The sequence below is a fragment of the Ascaphus truei genome, chromosome 7 (genome assembly GCF_040206685.1).
Source record: "Ascaphus truei isolate aAscTru1 chromosome 7, aAscTru1.hap1, whole genome shotgun sequence".
Classification (NCBI taxonomy): Eukaryota; Metazoa; Chordata; class Amphibia; order Anura; family Ascaphidae; genus Ascaphus; species Ascaphus truei.
Window position 1 is genome coordinate 40,975,997 of NC_134489.1, and position 21,339 is coordinate 40,997,335.

The window sequence follows — 21,339 nt, forward strand, 5'->3', positions numbered from 1 at the left end:
CAGGTATATCACAGGGCACTGTACTTCTTCAGGTATATCACAGGGTACTGTACTTCTTCAGGTATATCACAGGGCACTGTACTTCTTCAGGTATATCACAGGGTACTGTACTTCTTCAGGTATATCACAGGGTACTGTACTTCTTCAGGTATATCACAGGGTACTGTACTTCTTCAGGTATATCACAGGGTACTGTACTTCTTCAGGTATATCACAGGGTACTGTACTTCTTCAGGTATATCACAGGGTACTGTACTTCTTCAGGTATATCACAGGGTACTGTACTTCTTCAGGTATATCACAGGGTACTGTACTTCTTCAGGTATATCACAGGGCACTGTACTTCTTCAGGTATATCACAGGGTACTGTACTTCTTCAGGTATATCACAGGGTACTGTACTTCTTCAGGTATATCACAGGGTACTGTACTTCTTCAGGTATATCACAGGGTACTGTACTTCTTCAGGTATATCACAGGGTACTGTACTTCTTCAGGTATATCACAGGGCACTGTACTTCTTCAGGTATATCACAGGGTACTGTACTTCTTCAGGTATATCACAGGGTACTGTACTTCTTCAGGTATATCACAGGGCACTGTACTTCTTCAGGTATATCACAGGGCACTGTACTTCTTCAGGTATATCACAGGGTACTGTACTTCTTCAGGTATATCACAGGGCACTGTACTTCTTCAGGTATATCACAGGGTACTGTACTTCTTCAGGTATATCACAGGGTACTGTACTTCTTCAGGTATATCACAGGGCACTGTACTTCTTCAGGTATATCACAGGGTACTGTACTTCTTCAGGTATATCACAGGGTACTGTACTTCTTCAGGTATATCACAGGGTACTGTACTTCTTCAGGTATATCACAGGGTACTGTACTTCTTCAGGTATATCACAGGGTACAGTACTTCTTCAGGTATATCACAGGGTACTGTACTTCTTCAGGTATATCACAGGGTACTGTACTTCTTCAGGTATATCACAGGGTACTGTACTTCTTCAGGTATATCACAGGGTACTGTACTTCTTCAGGTATATCACAGGGTACTGTACTTCTTCAGGTATATCACAGGGTACTGTACTTCTTCAGGTATATCACAGGGTACTGTACTTCTTCAGGTATATCACAGGGTACTGTACTTCTTCAGGTATATCACAGGGTACTGTACTTCTTCAGGTATATCACAGGGTACTGTACTTCTTCAGGTATATCACAGGGTACTGTACTTCTTCAGGTATATCACAGGGTACTGTACTTCTTCAGGTATATCACAGGGTACTGTACTTCTTCAGGTATATCACAGGGTACTGTACTTCTTCAGGTATATCACAGGGTACTGTACTTCTTCAGGTATATCACAAGGGTACTGTACGTCTTCAGGTATATCACAGGGTACTGTACTTCTTCAGGTATATCACAGGGTACTGTACTTCTTCAGGTATATCACAGGGTACTGTACTTCTTCAGGTATATCACAGGGTACTGTACTTCTTCAGGTATATCACAGGGTACTGTACTTCTTCAGGTATATCACAGGGCACTGTACTTCTTCAGGTATATCACAGGGTACTGTACTTCTTCAGGTATATCACAGGGTACTGTACTTCTTCAGGTATATCACAGGGTACTGTACTTCTTCAGGTATATCACAGGGTACTGTACTTCTTCAGGTATATCACAGGGTACTGTACTTCTTCAGGTATATCACAGGGTACTGTACTTCTTCAGGTATATCACAGGGTACTGTACTTCTTCAGGTATATCACAGGGTACTGTACTTCTTCAGGTATATCACAGGGTACTGTACTTCTTCAGGTATATCACAGGGTACTGTACTTCTTCAGGTATATCACAAGGGTACTGTACGTCTTCAGGTATATCACAGGGTACTGTACTTCTTCAGGTATATCACAGGGTACTGTACTTCTTCAGGTATATCACAGGGTACTGTACTTCTTCAGGTATATCACAGGGTACTGTACTTCTTCAGGTATATCACAGGGCACTGTACTTCTTCAGGTATATCACAGGGTACTGTACTTCTTCAGGTATATCACAGGGTACTGTACTTCTTCAGGTTTGGGCAAATATTCTGCAAATCAGATATTATGTGCAATTTGTAATATGAGGATTTCCAGAGAATTGGGAGAAAAACTCAGTGAGGTTTGAAAGCTTATATACACCAGAGGTGTGCAACTCCAGTCCTCAAGGACCAGCAACAGGTCAGGTTACCAGGATATCCCTGCTTCAGCACAGGTGGCTCAATCAGTAGCTCAGCCGAAGACTGCACCACCTGTGCTGAAGCAGGGATACCCTGAAAACCTGAGCTGTTGGTGGTCCTTTAGGACTGGAGGTGGCCAGTCGTTGACTGAGCCACTGAATGAGCCACCTGTGCTGAAGCAGGGATATCCTGAAAACCTGACCTGTTGGTGGCACAATGAGGACTGGAGTTACCCTGCTGTATACTATTGTTTTCTTTTTCCACAAAACGTACATAAGAATATTTCCCCCCTCATATAGCACTGGCAGTGTACACAGCGCTGCGCATAGAATATTACAGGCATAACTAGTCCCTGCCCCAAAGAGCTTGCAATCTAATGTTCGTTCCTAAAACAGGGAGATTACGTGATTTACTTGTCCAAGGAGAGTTGCCACTGGGATTCAAACGAGATTCACCCACTTCAAAGGTGAGTACCATTACCACTGAGCTACTCAGCCCTGTACAGTATATGTTTAAATAAGGTGCCTTTTTTTAACCCCCTGCTGCCGCCCCTCAGGCAGAGACGGGGGATTAGGGGATGAATGGCAGGAGAATGTGTGCTTTACATTTGGCTTTGCCCGTCTGTGGTAAGAATGAGTCATGTTTTTATGATCATGGTTTTCCCTGCATTAAATTACTGCTGTGTGTACAGCCGTATTAACTCCTTAATTGCCACAAACTGCTGCTCCACATTTTCCATGCCAAAGAAATAGGGCTGTATGCTTACTAATGTACTTTGTACTTTTATATAATGCTGCACATGGAATAAAATCAGTCCGGTGAGCTTAACATCCCATATATTTTGCCACCTGCTGTCTCATTCACACTTAACAATTACTTGGCTAAACATAGCTCATTCCGAAGCTCTCGTGCAGCCTCCTCTGGGGTGGAAACCTGCCACCCATCCCTGCTTTCTCAATCGGCAGTTTGCAGAATGTTATTGCTATTTTGGCTGGAATTGAACCCGCAGCTATGCATGAAAAAAAAGATCAACTTCTGCTAATTGTATTTAGTGCTTTGTGGATTTTTGTGTTGTAGTTTTTACCCTAATTCGATCCAGACTCTGCAGCCAAACTGCTTTACCCCTAACTATGCGGAGTGGGGCTAAAACACTCCCTGGGAGAGAGAGGTGCATGCTTCTTCTTGCACAAGGGTGGCCAACTCCAGTCCTCAAGGGCCACCAACAGGTCAGGTTTTCAGGATATCCCTGCTTCAGCACAGGTGGCTCGGCAGTGAAGGAGGGGTCACATACTGCTCCCGTACACTGTGGCACACAGAGGAAGCTGCAGTGCAGAGTGAGAGCGAGCGTGGGAGATGTGAGAACGCAGGCACAAGAGGGAGAGGAGGGTTGCCAAGGGTGTGGCTCCTACAGTGAAATGTGCTTCCAGGAACAGTAATGTGACAGATAAAAGCCATTCAACAATTCACAAACACACATTGTGCTTCCTTCTGCTAATGCGGGGCAGCTTGAACCCAGCAGTCTGCACAGACAGTTTCTTTTTGGGATGGTGTACTTAAACTTGGTTGTAATGGGGGCGGAGAATCGGGAGGTTGAAAGGGATCCACTCAAAGTGGAAGGAGGATAGAGGTTTAAGATGACAAGAATTCTCCGTGTGGATAAAACACTGGTATATGAAGAAGATCACTTAAAGAAACAAGATTGCAAGCTCCTGGGAACAGAGGTTCATTACCTTTCCACAAGACACATTGAATTGAAGGGACGTAAGGGGATTAATTTATCAATGTGGATAGCATGGCAAAATCACGCTAAATACACGCAAAATGCGCTGCTTGTACTCTCCGTGTCACCGCGTCTATTTATTAAGCTACTTCTCGTCCTTTTCACTGTATGTATCCAGTGTTGCGTCCTGTGGCCATCGCGGGAGCGGTTTCACCAGCCACTTTGTGGCGTTATGGGCGGAGTCAAAACATTGACGATGGCGGATAGACACTAATGCTATTTATTGAGACATCGCAGCGCGCGCGTCCAAAAAGCCAGTTTAAAAAAACGTCATTTCTAACCGCCGGGACATTGGCGGCGTTCAAGGCAGGAACCGGCGCTGATATTAGCGGAAGACTTTATAAATATGGCCAAGACATTCGGCCAAACGTCTCGTTGCTTCATCTCCTTACAATAACAAAAAGAATCATGGATGTTAAACAGATCACAACAAGGCGTCTATACTGTTACTTCCCGTAGCTTGAAATAACCAGGTCAGGTTTTCAGGATATCCCTGTTTCAGCACAGGTGGGTCAGTCGTTGACTGGCCAACTCCAGTCCTCCAGGGCCACCAACAGGTCGGGGTTTACGGATAACCCTGCTTCAGCACAGGTGGCTCAATCAGTGGCTCAGTCTTCCTGAAAACCTGACCTGTTGGGAGGGGGGCTTGAGGGCTGGAGTTGAGAGCAGTCATCCCTAATACCTGGCCCGTTGGTCGCCCTTGAGGACTGGAGGTGGCCCCCCTGGTTTATAGGAAGAGGTGGGGGAGGAGATATAACGCATTATTACAATGACGTATTAAATGTGAGCCTATAACTGCTGCGGTTTTCTCTTCGTGTCAAATAAATCCACCGGATCCGAGGGGGCTTTTAGTTATTTTTTTCCCCAGGATCACTGTTTTAAAGCCACAGGCTGACGTAGATAATCCCAAATATATTTTCCTTTTCGAGATTATCTTGTGACTTTCCCGTTTCACACGCCACAAACACGTCACACACGCCACAAACACGTCACACACGCCACAAACACGTCACACACGTCACACACGCCAAACACGTCACACACACACACCAATCATTTTCCAAGTCAGGAAAATATGAAAGCCCGATAATTTGGACGGGGTATAATAAAGGTGAATATTGTTTGGCGCAGCGGTATAACTCCAGCGGTGTAACTCCAGCGGTGTAACTCCTGCGGTGTAACTCCTGCGGTGTAACTCCAGCGGTGTAACTCCAGCGGTGTAACTCCAGCGGTGTAACTCCAGCGGTGTAACTCCAGCGGTGTAACTCTAGCGATGTAACTCCTGCGGTGTAACTCTAGCGATGTAACTCCTGCGGTGTAACTCCTGCGGTGTAACTCCAGCGGTGTAACTCCTGCGGTGTAACTCCAGCGGTGTAACTCCTGCGGTGTAACTCCAGCGGTGTAACTCCTGCGGTGTAACTCCTGCGGTGTAACTCCAGCGGTGTAACTCCTGCGGTGTAACTCCTGCGGTGTAACTCCAGCGGTGTAACTTCTGCGGTGTAACTCCTGCGGTGCAACTCCTGCGGTGCAACTCCAGCGGTGCAACTCCAGCGGTGCAACTCCAGCGGTGCAACTCCAGCGGTGCAACTCCAGCGGTGTAACTCCAGCGGTGTAACTCCTGCGGTGTAACTCCTGCGGTGTAACTCCTGCGGTGTAACTCCTGAGGTGTAACCCCAGCGGTGTAACTCCTGCAGTACACTTGGACAGTGACTGAGTTGACCCTCTGAGTGCTCAGAAATGCACCAGTCTTCCGGCACTTAACCATGTGAGCGCGATGATGGCGGGTAGGACCGCCGGACGGGAGCGGATGTGGAGAAAGCGCCGCTTGTGTTCGTGTTCACCGCTCAATGGACAATCTCCGCCTAAAAGACAAGCACTTAATGTGTTACGTTCCCTGTATGTCATAGAGCGTCAGCCCTTATAACCTGCTGGGTAAGGCTGCGGCCAGGCTGGGAGCTGGCGCTCGAGCGCCGTGACATCATGCGCTCTGCTTGGCCGTGCTTTTCCTGGCCAGCTAGTTGCACGAGTATGGGGGCGTGTCGGGGGGCACGGCCATGACATTACGGAGCTGGTTCGCCCTCATTGGGCGAACCGCTCACGTGACGCGCCAGCGAGTGGCATGAACAAATTTGCTTGCTCTGCAAGTAGCTGAGCGCTGTGTGCTCACGGGCATGCGCAGGCGCTCGCTCATGCTGGCCACACACATTGCCGCAATGTGTTTCATCGAGGCGAGCGTGCGCGCGCACACTCAGCGTCACCCTGGCTGCAGCCGTCTTCAAGCACTTAATGGGTTAAGCTGCCCTGCTTTCAGCCTGGCTGCAGCCAGCGACATACTGGTTCTGCTACCTTAGATCCCTTGCTTTCCATATTTACAATACCAGGTTGTTTAAGTTACATTGATAAATGACGCGTTATTACATTGGTAGTTATCCTTCTTACACCTGTAACCCTCCCTGCCCGGCTCTAAAGGAGCTTGCATCCAGTTGGATATATATATATATACATGGCTGGGTTCAGTCTCAGACCTGGTCAGGGTGCTGGGTGGGTGCAGGCTGAGCTCAGTCTCAGACCTGGTCAGGGTGCAGGCTGGGCTCAGTCTCTCAGACCTGGTCAGGGTGCTGGGTTAGTGCAGGCTGGGCTCAGTCTCTGATACCTGGTCAGGGTGCTGGGTCAGTGCAGGCTGGGCTCAGTCTCTCAGACCTGGTCAGTGCAGGCTGGGCTCAGTCTCTCAGACCTGGTCAGGGTGATGGGTCAGTGCAGGCTGGGCTCAGTCTCTCAGACCCGGTCAGGGTGCTGGGTGGGTGCAGGCTGGGCTCAGTCTCTGATACCTGGTCAGGGTGCAGGCTGGGCTCAGTCTAAGACTTGGTCAGGGTGCTAGGGTCGTGAAGCCTGGGCTCAGTCTCAGACCTCGTCAGGGTGCTGGGTCCATGCAGCCTGGGCTCAGTCTCTCAGACCTGGTCAGGGTGCTGGGTTAGTGCAGGCTGGGCTCAGTCTCAGACCTCGTCAGGGTGCTGGGTCCATGCAGCCTGGGCTCAGTCTCTCAGACCTGGTCAGGGTGCTGGGTTCGTGCAGGCTGGGCTCAGTCTCTGATACCTGCTCAGGGTGCTGGGTTAGTGCAGGCTGGGCTCAGTCTCTGATACCTGGTCAGGGTGCTGGGGCCGTGCAGCCTGGGCTCAGTCTCTCAGACCTGGTCAGGGTGCTGGGTGGGTGCAGCCTGGGCTCAGTCTCTCAGACCTGGTCAGGGTGCTGGGTGGGTGCAGGTTGGGCTCAGTCTCAGACCTGGTCAGGGTGCTGGGTCAGTGCAGGCTGGGCTCAGTCTCTCAGACCCGGTCAGGGTGCTGGGTGGGTGCAGGTTGGGCTCAGTCTCTCAGACCTGGTCAGGGTGCTGGGTGCAGGCTGGGCTCAGTCTCTGATACCTGCTCAGGGTGCTGGGTTAGTGCAGGCTGGGCTAAGTCTCTCAGACCCGGTCAGGGTGCTGGGTGGGTGCAGGCTGGGCTCAGTCTAAGACCTGGTCAGGGTGCTGGGTCAGTGCAGGCTGGGCTCATTCTCTCAGACCCGGTCAGGGTGCTGGGGCCGTGCAGCCTGGGCTCAGTCTCAGACCTGGTCAGGGTGCTGGGTCCATGCAGCCTGGTTTCAGTCTCTCAGACCTGGTCAGGGTGCTGGGTCGGTGCAGGCTGGGCTCAGTCTCAGACCTGGTCAGGGTGCTGGGTGGGTGCAGGCTGTGCTTAGCCTCAGACCTGGTCAGGGTGCTGGGTCAGTGCAGGCTGGGCTCAGTCTCTGACACCGTGTCAGGGTGCTGGGTGGGTGCAGGCTGGGCTCAGTCTCTCACACCGGGTCAGGGTGCTGGGTCGGTGCAGGCTTGGCTCAGTCTCTCACACCGGGTCAGGGTGCTGGGTCGGTGCAGGCTGGGCTCAGTCGATCACACCGTGTCAGGGTGCTGGGTGGGTGCAGGCTGGGCTCAGTCTCTCACACCGTGTCAGGGTGCTGGGTCGGTGCAGGCTGGGCTTAGTCTCTCACACCGTGTCAGGGTGCTGGGTGGGTGCAGACTGGGCTCAGTCTCTCACACCATGTCAGGGTGCTGGGTCGGTGCAGGCTGGGCTCAGTCTCTTACACCATGTCAGGGTGCTGGGTGGGTGCAGGCTGGGCTCAGTCTCTCACACCGGGTCAGGGTGCTGGGTCGGTGCAGGCTGGGCTCAGTCGATCACACCGTGTCAGGGTGCTGGGTGGGTGCAGGCTGGGCTCAGTCTCTCACACCATGTCAGGGTGCTGGGTGGGTGCAGGCTGGGCTCAGTCTCTCACACCGTGTCAGGGTGCTGGGTCGGTGCAGGCTGGGCTCAGTCTCTCACACCGTGTCAGGGTGCTGGGTGGGTGCAGGCTGGGCTTAGTCTCTCACACCGTGTCAGGGTGCTGGGTGGGTGCAGACTGGGCTCAGTCTCTCACACCATGTCAGGGTGCTGGGTGGGTGCAGGCTGGGCTCAGTCTCTCACACCGGGTCAGGGTGCTGGGTCGGTGCAGGCTTGGCTCAGTCTCTCACACCGTGTCAGGGTGCTGGGTGGGTGCAGGCTGGGCTCAGTCTCTCACACCGTGTCAGGGTGCTGGGTCGGTGCAGGCTGGGCTCAGTCTCTCACACCGTGTCAGGGTGCTGGGTGGGTGCAGGCTGGGCTCAGTCTCTCACACCGTGTCAGGGTGCTGGGTGGGTGCAGGCTGGGCTCAGTCTCTCACACCGTGTCAGGGTGCTGGGTCGGTGCAGGCTGGGCTCAGTCTCTCACACCGTGTCAGGGTGCTGGGTGGGTGCAGGCTGGGCTCAGTCTCTCACACCGTGTCAGGGTGCTGGGTGGGTGCAGGCTGGGCTCAGTCTCTCACACCGTGTCAGGGTGCTGGGTGGGTGCAGGCTGGGCTCAGTCTCTCACACCGTGTCAGGGTGCTGGGTCGGTGCAGGCTGGGCTCAGTCTCTCACACCGTGTCAGGGTGCTGGGTCAGTACAGGCTGGGCTCAGTCTCTCACACCGTGTCAGGATGCTGGGTCGGTGCAGGCTGGGCTTAGTCTCTCACACCGTGTCAGGGTGCTGGGTGGGTGCAGGCTGGGCTCAGTCTCTCACACCGTGTCAGGGTGCTGGGTGGGTGCAGGCTGGGCTCAGTCGATCACACCGTGTCAGGGTGCTGGGTGGGTGCAGGCTGGGCTCAGTCTCTCACACCGTGTCAGGGTGCTGGGTGGTTGCAGGCTGGGCTCAGTCTCTCACACCGTGTCAGGGTGCTGGGTCGGTGCAGGCTGGGCTCAGTCGATCACACCGTGTCAGGGTGCTGGGTGGGTGCAGGCTGGGCTCAGTCTCTCACACCGTGTCAGGGTGCTGGGTGGGTGCAGGCTGGGCTCAGTCGATCACACCGTGTCAGGGTGCTGGGTGGGTGCAGGCTGGGCTCAGTCTCTCACACCGTGTCAGGGTGCTGGGTGGGTGCAGGCTGGGCTCAGTCTCTCACACCGTGTCAGGGTGCTGGGTGGGTGCAGGCTGGGCTCAGTCTCTCACACCGTGTCAGGGTGCTGGGTGGGTGCAGGCTGGGCTCAGTCTCTCACACCGGGTCAGGGTGCTGGGTCGGTGCAGGCTGGGCTCAGTCTCTCACACCGTGTCAGGGTGCTGGGTCGGTGCAGGCTGGGCTCAGTCTCTCACACCAGCTCAGGGTGCTGGGTCGGTGCAGGCTGGGCTCAGTCTCTCACACCGTGTCAGGGTGCTGGGTCGGTGCAGGCTGGGCTCAGTCTCTCACACCGTGTCAGGGTGCTGGGTGGGTGCAGGCTGGGCTCAGTCGATCACACCGTGTCAGGGTGCTGGGTGGGTGCAGGCTGGGCTCAGTCTCTCACACCGTGTCAGGGTGCTGGGTGGGTGCAGGCTGGGCTCAGTCGATCACACCGTGTCAGGGTGCTGGGTGGGTGCAGGCTGGGCTCAGTCTCTCACACCGTGTCAGGGTGCTGGGTGGGTGCAGGCTGGGCTCAGTCTCTCACACCGTGTCAGGGTGCTGGGTGGGTGCAGGCTGGGCTCAGTCTCTCACACCGGGTCAGGGTGCTGGGTCGGTGCAGGCTGGGCTCAGTCTCTCACACCGTGTCAGGGTGCTGGGTCGGTGCAGGCTGGGCTCAGTCTCTCACACCAGCTCAGGGTGCTGGGTCGGTGCAGGCTGGGCTCAGTCTCTCACACCGTGTCAGGGTGCTGGGTGGGTGCTGGCTGGGCTCAGTCTCTCACACCGTGTCAGGGTGCTGGGTGGGTGCAGGCTGGGCTCAGTCTCTCACACCGTGTCAGGGTGCTGGGTCGGTGCAGGCTGGGCTTAGTCTCTCACACCGTGTCAGGGTGCTGGGTCGGTGCAGGCTGGGCTCAGTCTCTCAGACCTGGTCAGGGTGCTGGGTCGGTGCAGGCTGGGCTCAGTCTCTCACACCGTGTCAGGGTGCTGGGTGAGTGCAGGCTGGGCTCAGTCTCTCACACTGTGTCAGGGTGCTGGGTCGGTGCAGGCTGGGCTCAGTCTCTCAAACCGTGTCAGGGTGCTGGGTCCGTGCATTCTGAGCTCTCTCTCTCATACTGTGTCAGGGTGCTGGGTCAGTGTAGGCTGGGCTCAGTCTCTCACACCGTGTCAGGGTGCTGGGTGGGTGCAGGCTGAGCTCTGTCTCTCACACCTTGTCAGGGTGCTGGGTCAGTGCAGGCTGGGCTCAGTCTCTCACACCGTGTCAGGGTGCTGGGTGGGTGCAGGCTGGGCTCAGTCTCTCACACCGTGTCAGGGTGCTGGGTCAGTGTAGGCTGGGCTCAGTCTCTAACACCGTGTCAGGGTGCTGGGTGGGTGCAGGCTGGGCTCAGTCTCTCACACCGTGTCAGGGTGCTGGGTGGGTGTAGGCTGGGCTCAGTCTCTCACACCGTGTCAGGGTGCTGGGTCAGTGCAGGCTGGGCTCAGTCTCTCACACCGTGTCAGGGTGCTGGGTGGGTGCAGGCTGTGCTCAGTCTCTCACACCGTGTCAGGGTGCTGGGTGGGTGCAGGCTGGGCTCAGTCTCTCATACCGTGTCGGGGTGCTGGGTCAGTGCAGGCTGGGCTCAGTCTCTCACACCATGTCAGGGTGCAGGGTCAGTGCAGGCTGGGCTCAGTCTCTCACACCGTGTCAGGGTGCTGGGTCAGTGCAGGCTGGGCTCAGTCTCTCACACCGTGTCAGGGTGCTGGGTCAGTGCAGGCTGGGCTCAGTCTCTCACACCGTGTCAGGGTGCTGGGTCGGTGCAGGCTGGGCTCAGTCTCTCACACCGTGTCAGGGTGCTGGGTCGGTGCAGGCTGGGCTCAGTCTCTCACACCGTGTCAGGGTGCTGGGTGGGTGCAGGCTGGGCTCAGTCTCTCACACCGTGTCAGGGTGCTGGGTGGGTGCAGGCTGGGCTCAGTCTCTCACACCGTGTCAGGGTGCTGGGTCGGTGCAGGCTGGGCTCAGTCTCTCACACCGTGTCAGGGTGCTGGGTGGGTGCAGGCTGGGCTCAGTCTCTCACACCGTGTCAGGGTGCTGGGTGGGTGCAGGCTGGGCTCAGTCTCTCACACCGGGTCAGGGTGCTGGGTCGGTGCAGGCTGGGCGAGGATATGCAGATAGAATAAATGATGGGCGCCAGGACCTTTATAGTACAAACAAGAGCTTCATTCACATCTGTTTATAATGATCGTCATATAACAGACAGACTTCAGGTCAGACATTAACTGGGGGCAAATAATATGGTTACTCGGTGCTTCTTCCCCTGGCAGCTCTCATCCCTACGCTGGGGAGGTACGTGTGCTTGTGTCCCTTAGTAATAGTTAGATTGTCAATCTCCTGCATAGCGTCAATAATGTCCCATATCAAGTCGGCCTATGGAGGGAATACACTGTCCTCGGGGATCAGTATCCCGTCACTCTGTGGGCTCCCTACCTTGTCCTTGCATATTGGATCGGGAGCTTACTGAGGACCTTCCGTTGGGGCCGATCCCATTATGCTCTGGAGCTTCTCCTCTGAGAACTCCCTGCTGAGCTCACACTCACTCCTCTTCCCGCATGAGAACAATCTTGGGACATTTACTATAGGCTCTAACTATATAGGCGCGTTCCTTAGCTGAAAACAATAAATGGTGGCAGGACAACCTTAATACACACAAACTTATTTACAGGACTCACAGTGAGGCTTCACTCTGATCTCTGAGGAACTTGTTTCTAGAACATAGGGAGGATCTATCTATCTATATACCCTTCTAGATCCCTATAGTATACTGGGAAGTGGCTATTTTTTATACATGGTAACCCACATCACATGATGGGAAGAGGAGTAACCTGAGTTAACCCCACTGTTAACACTTATATTATAATAATATATATACTTATATTAATTAGTAGTCCTCAAAGGGGAGGGAGAGGCGCTACACACGGCTAACTGCTGCCCCTAGAAGAGTTAAAATGCTCATGATTCATGTTAATATTACATTGTGTATTTTCTCTCAAGTGTGCACTGCTCTGATATTACAGATTCTACTGTTGCTGGTCTCTGAAGTAGGAGTCTGGATCTATTTGTAGTCCATCAGTTTCAGTACACAGTCCAGCATTCAGATGCTAGATGCTGTAGGCCTTTATCATGTGTAACAGTGTTTCCCCTCCCTCTGGGAGACATCCCTATTACAGGGTGTGTAGTGCTGGGTACCTGCTGGTTCACAGGAGGCAGAGCTTCCCGTCGGTGGTATGGGGAGGACAGGACAGGCTTTTCTGTGATTCTCTCGGTGGTTCAGCACCTCCATCTCTTGCAGGCTCCAGGAGTGCCGGAGACAATCCCTGCAGGAGAACCCTCTGAACCCCTATTCTACTTTGTGTGGCAAATATTATCATATAGGGATAATTATCCCGTAGATATAGTTTGCTCAATATAGGCTTAGGAAGAGCCATATACCTCTATATTACAGCATATCCACCACCACGCGTTTTAAACACACTTGTATATACCTTTCACTTTATGTTATTGATACAATCATTAGGCTACATACAATTTTATTATTTTCGTTATATGGCATATATTAGGTTACAATTACCGCGGACTATACATTGCCCAGCCTAACTGTGCCCCCACTGAGTGCAACATTTGGGATTCTTTTCCGGCCAACACTTTTGTGCTGACCGGTTTCTGTATATAGGTACCCCATTCCCATATGTACCATGGGAGTTTATTTCATCTCTAACTGTTATTGGAGAGCGATAGGCATTCTCTGTATATAGATATCCCTGATTCAGCACAGGTGATGCCGTCGCCTGAGCCATTTATTGAGCCACCTGTGCTGAAGCAGGGGTATCCTGAAAACCTGACCTGTTGGTGGCCCTTGAGGACTGGCATTGCCCACCCACGCTGTATACTCTATAACACCCTTGCTGTTATGGCCTTCAGTGATCACAGGTCCCCAGAGGCGCTCTCTGCCCGCAGGGTTTTCTGTCACAGTCCTGCATCAAAAAACAAACTTCTAGACATATTGTGACCTGCAGAACAATTCTTACAAATGCAAGAAAGGGTGTTACATGCGTGAGTGCTTTGGTTACATTCAAACTCCAGTATCTGTTACCAAGTGACACCGGGGATTGAATGCGGTCTGTATTCTGTGTCATGCAAGCAGGCTGGGGATTATTTATAGGCTATCACATGGCAGTCCCAGCCCGTCCTGCCCACATTACCGCGGGAGATAAAAGAAAGAAACAACACACAGAGGAACGCAGCTGAGATAAGGTCATTCATTACAGGTTTGGTAGTTGAAGTGTTAATGATAAATCCACTAGATGGTAACCTTAAACGGTTCCGTTTTAATCTAATTTTTGTGTAGGAAGTTCAGGAAGCTTCAATTCTGATACTTTATCTGTTTACAAGCCAGTGCCTTCTGCCTTCTCTCCCCTTCCAACCTCTCCTCTCCTCTTCCAACCTCTCCTCTCCTCTTCCAACCTCTCCTCTCCTCTTCCAACCTCTCCTCTCCTCTTCCAACCTCTCCTCTCCCCTTCCAACCTCTCCTCTCCTCTTCCAACCTCTCCTCTCCTCTTCCAACCTCTCCTCTCCTTTCCCAACCTCCCCTCTCCTTTCCCAACCTCCCCTCTCCTTTCCCAACCTCCCCTCTCCTCTTCCCCTCCCCACAGCCTGCGTGATTTTCTGCTTCTTGGGGTTCTCACCCTAATAGAATTGGGGTGAGGGGCGGTTGGAGGTTATGTGAAGGACATGGTCATTGCCTTATGGTATAAGCCCTGCTGCCTTCAATGTACATTATTAGGTCACCAATATACGTTCATTATTCCCATAAATCCATCTGCTGCCCCTGAAGAGGTTAAACTATAAATGTGCCTTATCCATTCCTGCCGCCAGACTGCAGGGCCCTGTGTGAGGAGGATACAGGCCGGGCTTTCTCCGGATCTTACACTTAGATTGTAAGCTCTTCGGGGCAGGGACTTCTTTTCTTAATGTTTACTTTGACGTATTACGCGCTTATTCCTATTATGCCACGTGTGCTACTGCTGTAAAGCGCTATGTACATGGATGGCGCTATAGAAATAAAGATATACCTACTCTAACAGGGGTGCGCAAACTGTGCGCTGCGCCCCCCCTGCCTGCCAGCCCCTGTGCTCGCGCCCCCCCTTACCTAAAATCCGGTGTCTAATGACGACAAGGTAGGAGACACTGCAGGGGCCTCACGTGATCCTCCGGCACTTCATTTAAATGCCGTGGGGAAGAGCGCGGGGCCTATGCAGCCACCGCACCCCCCCCCCCCCCCAGAAAAATCTTGCGCCACCGCGCCCCCACTTTGCGCACCTCTGCTCTATAATACCCAAGTTGCTAACAGACCAGGAAATAGGAACAACAGGACTGGATCATTATCATTCTGTGACCTGGAGTTCATAAGCAGGTGTTAAACCTTTTGCTGCCAGAGAGGGGCTCCCTGGCAGTGAAAAGGTAAAGGCAGGGGTTTTCAACTCCAGTCCTTAAGGTTTTCAGGTTATCCCTGCTTCAGCACAGGTGGCTCAATCAGTGGCTGTCAATTTCAGGATATCCCTGCTTCAGCACAGGTGGCTCAGTCTTCAACTGAGCCACTGATTGAGCCACCTCTGCTTAAAACCTGACCTGTTGGGGGGTCTTGAGGATGGAAGTTGGGAATCCCTGAGTTAAGGGACAGCCGCTCCCAGGATTAAAGTGAACCGATGGCAGTGACGACATTAATCTGGGTGATTGACCATTTCACCAAAATCCGACACCCAAGTGTTTTAGAAATAATTGTTTCGTTTGTTAAAACGATGAGCCGACACCTGGGAGGGGTGTGACTTCCTCTGGGCGCTTCCCTTTTTGTGTGATGTCACTGTGTGTTCAATAAGAGTTTACACAGACAAAGCCTCCCACTCTCCCAGGCAAAGTCTCCCATCCCCCCCACCCCGCCCGCTTATATTTCTAACAGGCACATGGTGGGCTAAAGCAGGTGTACTCAACTCCAGTCCTGAGGACAGCCCCCCAACAGGTCAGGTTTTCAGGATATCCAGCTTCAGCACAGGTGGCTCAGTCATCGACTGAGCCACTGATTGAGCCGCCTGTGCTGAAGCAGGGATATCCTGAAAACCTGACCTGTTGGGGGGCATACTGGAGTTGAAGCACACCTGCTCTAGAGGTTCATCAAACACTTGATTGATAAACACCCCACCCCCCTGTGCAGGTGAAATTCTTAATTTCCCCACCAAAGAAACCTCCCCGAGCAGTTTGCTTTCCTCCTGCTCCCAATTGGCTGCCCGGGAAGGCAGCGACATTACATTGCTCGCCAAATGTCCTTGTGCAAACCGCCAGGGGAATGAACTAGAAAAGGCGGCGTGCGCAAACCCATGTGTTTCCCGTCCGGCGCAGACAAACAGTCTGCCCACTTCATGTAGCATTCCTATTTCATGTGTCTTCCCTGTTTAGCTCCTCCTGTGTCCCTCCCAATGGGCTGGCAGCAGGCTGGATGTAATAGTGAGTCAGAGGAGCTCAGCCTGACAGTCAGAGGAGGAGGAGAAGGGACGACAAGTCGCTGACTCCCTATCTCTTGTCTACAGCCGCACAGCGCCGATCCACCAACGCCATGGAGACCCCAGGCCAGAAGCGGAGCACCCGGGGGGGCAACCCCGCCACCCCGCTCTCCCCCACCCGCATCACCCGGCTGCAGGAGAAGGAGGACCTGCAGGATCTCAACGACCGCCTGGCCTGCTACATCGACAAGGTGCGCTCGCTGGAGTCGGAGAACGCCGGGCTCCGCCTGCGCATCACCGAGTCCGACGAGGTGGTGACCAGGGAGGTGTCCGGCATCAAGACGGCGTACGAGACGGAGCTGGCGGACGCCCGCAAGACCTTGGACTCGGTGGCTAAGGAGAGAGCCCGGCTGCAGCTGGAGCTGAGCAAAACCCGGGAGGAGCACAAGGAGCTGAAGGCACGGTAAGCAGCCGGGAGGCAGAACCGGCGGCCAAAACTCTGTGCCGACACGGGCAGGGACGGGGGGGAGCTGTTGCAATGTCCTTCGTTTTTGGCGTGTAGGCGTGTTAATGTGGTGGTTGCTGGCCAATCTGGCAGCCGAGGGGTTAATTAATATGGGCCCCCCTGACTGTATTCTGAAGCGCTTTTATTAAGGAGGTGACGCGGTGTGTCATGTTTAACCCCTGGAGAAGGAGCGGCTCGGTGAGTAAAGACACTGACTGGCACCGAGTGTGCAGCCGGGGAACCTGGTTCAATTGGCTCCTTGTGACCTTGGGCAAGTCACTTTATCTCCCTGTGCTTCGGGCACCAACAGCTTAGATTGTAAGCTCTGTGGGGCAGGGACCTGTGCCTGCAAAATGTCTCTGTAATAATAACCCCTCTGCTGCCAGAGCACGGCATAGCAGGGCCCTTCTGGCAGGGGAAGGGTTAAGAAAGAGACTATAGGTGCTATTTTGTAACATATTTTTGGGATTGTGTGGTTTTTTTTTTGCTTTTTTTATATAATGCTCCAGAAATAAAAAGCAGTGGTACTCTGCACTCCTAGTATAACCCTAGTCAGATCAATCGCTTTCAGGGAGAAAATTAGGTTTTGTCAACATTTTGATCCAGGTTTTTAAGCAAATACAGAGCCTGTCGCGGTTAGTGACTTGCGGTGAAATCTTCGCTCTTTTTGATCTGTTACTTGCTCCTTTTTTTTTTTTTCTCCCTAATCGGGTTTTAATCCATTAATGGGGTGTGAGGTGCTGCTGTCTCCCTGACTCCGGACTGCCTGTGCACCCTTAACCATGCTCCCACAACATCCATGATGGCTCCCACCCATGTACTTTATAGCAGCAGCTCTGCCTTTACCCCCTGTGCTGAGAGGCAGTGCCATGCATCTACCAGCCACTCAAAGGGCATACCATTTTTCTCTCCCTCCCCCCCCCCCATGTCCCCTGAACTCCTCACCCACAAGCAGCTCCCAGTTTTTTTTGGGGGGGGGAGGTGTTTCCTGGACTCTGTAAAAGCAGTCCTGCCCCCACCTGCCTTTATAAGCGCTGAGTATTACTCTCTAGCAGCGGAGTGAAATGTTGTGTTTGGCACAGCGACGCAGTCTGAATTCTTTGGAGCTTATTTAAAGATCTCTGCGCTGTGTAAGCACAAAGCCGCCCTGCTATAAGAATCTTCAGCCCCATTTTGCAGCGTAGAACTGCTTGGAACCTCAGGAAGCACCCACCATGGTACTCGCTACCATTATTCCTTTTCATTGTGATACAGTTGTACTGAGCTCTTTGTACAGGGAGTGATGTAGTTGCTATATTAGGCTATAGGATGCTGTAGGCTCCTGGCAGCTGTTTTTCCGGGCAGCTGTCCTTAGTACCACGCTCTCTGTGCCCGCCTGTCTTATCTCTCACTGACCCTACTCCTCCTCCCATGCTGAGTGAGGACACCAGCAGCATGCACACAGGGCATATTTCTCAGATGATGCTTGTGCCATGTTATCTCACACCTTGCAGTGTGTCGTGCCTGGACAGTCGGTTGTGGCATGCTGCTTATTTTAAATGCAAACTACAAGTCCCAGCATGCTCTTGGATGGTTAAAGTGACACTTTGACACCACACAAATAACTGTTGGATACAGTGATCTTATATATCGGGCTAAAAATATATATATTACTTGGTCCGATTCCCCCTTACTAGATTAAAAAGGTGCTTCTTCTTTTCCGCCCGATCACATATTGTATTCTGGAAATTTCAAAAGATTTAAATGGTTAATAATAATAATGTCACAGTGGCATCGAAGGTGTTTCATGGCAGAGCGCTTTCTGTTAATGCAGCGCCAATATGTGGATGCACATTTTAACTCGCTGTTTTTAAGACACTAGGTTAGGGTTGGTCAACTCAGTCCTCCAGTGCCACCAACAGGTCAGTTTATTTTCAGGATATCCCTGCTTCAGCACAGTTGGCTCAGTCTTTGACTGAAGCAGGGGTATCCTGAAAACCCGACCTGCTGGTGGTCCTGAAGGACTGAAGTTGGCCGCCCCTGCCCCAGGCGGTTGCCCTTTATCAGGCAGACTAGTTGCCTTAGGCTGCGTCCCCGCTAGCGCTGAGCGGGCAGCGCTTGTGGCGGTTACATAGATATATGTAAGTCCCCGCTCACGCTGTGCATGTGTGCGCTCTTGCGCGGGCGCACGGCGCTTAGGTAAACAAAAAATTATACTTTTCAGCGCGATCAGCTACCTGCAATGCCCCCCCCCCCCACGCACGCGCGTACATGCAGGACACCCGGTGCTCATGCTTAGAGCGCTCTCCAGGCATGAGCGCGCTCAGCGCCAGCGGGGACTCGGCCTTACTCGCATGTAAGCCTAACGAATAATTGGCAACTATATGGCATTTCGGCTCTCAATGTTCCGAGCGACACGCGGCATTCCTAGCAACGCCGCATTTTAACATCTCATCCCAATTATTCTCTCTGCTGCTGCTCCACAATTACAAAAACATGTTGTGGTGCACTGAGAAAGCAGCCGCGCTGTGTGATCCGGCCGCGCTGTGTGATCCGGCCGCGCTGTGTGATCCGGCCGCGCTGTGTGATCCGGCCTGTACTTACAGGACTAATAACTGCAGCAGGCTCTCTCATGGTGACGCAAAGCGCTGGGTAACCGTGTATAACCATGAGAGCTGCTACTTGTTACCTGCCAGTATAACCTTGAGTACCTTATTGCTTTGCACTCAAGAGGAGGATCTTTTTAATACCTGCAGCACCTCCTACTACATCCAAGGGAATCCCCCAGCTTCAAAAGCCTCCCTCCCCCCCACCTCCCACCTCTCCCCCTGGGGTAAGGTGCTAGGGGTCCCTAAACTTCCGCTGCAGTAAGTGAAGATGGAATGGGATGTTTTATAGGGGGAAGATGGAATGGGATATGTTTTATAGGGGGAAGAGGGAATGGGATATGTTTTATAGGGGGAAGATGGGATATGTTTATGGGGGGAAGATGGGATATGTTTATGGGGGGAAGATGGGATATGTTTATGGGGGGAAGATGGGATGTGTTTATGGGGGGAAGATGGGATATGTTTATGGGGGGAAGATGGGATGTGTTTATGGGGGGGATGGGATATGTTTATGGGAGGAAGACGAACTGATCGTTAAGTCAGTAAGTTGCGTAAGTGACATTGGGATGGGCCCTAAAACTGAACATGATTCACTGCATAATAATACTGAGTATCTCTACTCAGATACTTACAATTCAGCCCTAATGCCTTTTTAACGTTGGTCTTTGTCATCTTTCCGTAGTTATTCACTAGCAGTGTGCATTATATAACGATACGGAGTACCTCTATATAGCTTGTACAGCTACTTCCAACACCGGTCGGTTCCTTTTGGGCTTTGAGTAGCAAATTCTTCCTTTCTCTTTTTTATTTTTAAACGTATTGCACATTTGGTCACGATTGCTATTTGTGTTTTATTTCACTTTATTTTCACTATCTTGTTATATTTATTCACTGTATGTATATTTTTGCACTGGTTGTGCCGTGTGTATATATTATTAATAATAATTATTATTATTATTATTATTATACGCCCCCTGTGTATATATATTTTTGTTTCCATTCACTTCTAACACGGACCTGATAACGTCAGCATTTGAATAGCTGCATTCTATTTTTACCATACTTGTATATGAGCTTATTTGTGAATGCAATGCTTCGTTGAATGATTATCTATCTATCTATCTATCTATCTATCTATCTATCTATCTATCTATCATAGCACTGCATTAGAATAGTTACACTAATTGTCTATTGTTATTTATTGAGACTTTGTAATAAAAACAGATTTTGTTGTGAAGTGTTTGTTCTTTGCTTAGTTCAGAGTTAGATTTCCCACCCTGTTGGTAAGCAGTGGAAGGGGTAACCCGTCTGAAGTGTTCAGTAATTTAGGATTATTATTATGTTTCAGTATTCCAATTGTAAGGTTATTTAAAAAAAAAAAATTGAAACAAGTAATGTATCTTTTAAAGTTTAGTAACTACATTCCCCCCCCCCCCTATTTGAGCGAGCAGCGCCTTGTGATGCTGCTTTTACCCATTGTTTGCAGTATGGTCGGCAGTGGGCTGTGTTACTCTTTTGTTACTCTGTTACAATACTCCGCACCAGCTCTGTCTGGGGGCCCCCAGGCCAAGTTTCCCTGACTTTGTAGGAAAATATTGTATTTCTTTTTTTGGTTATAGCTAGGATACCGAGCGCCCCGCAGCTGCCAAGTTCTGTCGTCTACGGGGTGGTCTCGGCTAAATAAATAGTGTGTGTGTGTGTGTGTGTGTGTGTGTGTGTGTGTGTATTCTCTGACGGTATACGTGGTCTTTGAAATATTTTGTGTGAGGTTATTAGTGCTTGTTCTGTGTAGCTGTCGCTTATTACAAGTCCCTCTGAAATGTGGGATATTGGAAGAGTCCCGTGTCATGGTATAGATAGAAAGTCGTCTGGCTGGAACATGTCATCACGTGTGTCTCCCCCCCTCCTCCCCCCCCCCCCCCTTCGTTATGTCACGGACATGTTATAGTCTGCAGACATCCCTTTTATGGCTGGGAGAGATGCCCGCATTCCGCTCGCTGCACCCGCAGTGCGATGCAGGGATTTTCTATACCGCCAGTTTTTATTTCGTCACCCTATAGGATTGAGGCGTTTATGGCGTGGGGATTTCTCAATCCTCTCGCCTTGGCCACGCCCGCCGCAAACATTCGCTAATGCCATACCTGTGATCTTCTCTTCCCCTCACCATGGCAACTCGCTCATGTTTTTTCATTGTCTGGTAACATGCAGTAGTAGTTCTAAGCATGATCATCACAAGACGGCCGCACATGTTCCATACACG

At 51.8% G+C, this 21,339-nt stretch overlaps 1 protein-coding gene across 1 annotated transcript in view; it reads left to right on the forward strand.

Annotated features, from left to right (window-relative positions):
* The first annotated feature begins 13,613 nt into the window (after positions 1-13,613).
* The window catches only part of LMNA (lamin A/C), a 51,600-nt gene continuing 43,874 nt past the window's right edge, over positions 13,614-21,339 (forward strand). The window contains exons 1-2 of the mRNA XM_075607921.1: positions 13,614-13,746; positions 16,074-16,449. Coding sequence (XP_075464036.1) covers positions 16,100-16,449 — 350 coding nt within the window. The 5' untranslated portion in view covers positions 13,614-13,746; positions 16,074-16,099. The remainder of the gene's footprint in view (positions 13,747-16,073; positions 16,450-21,339) is intronic.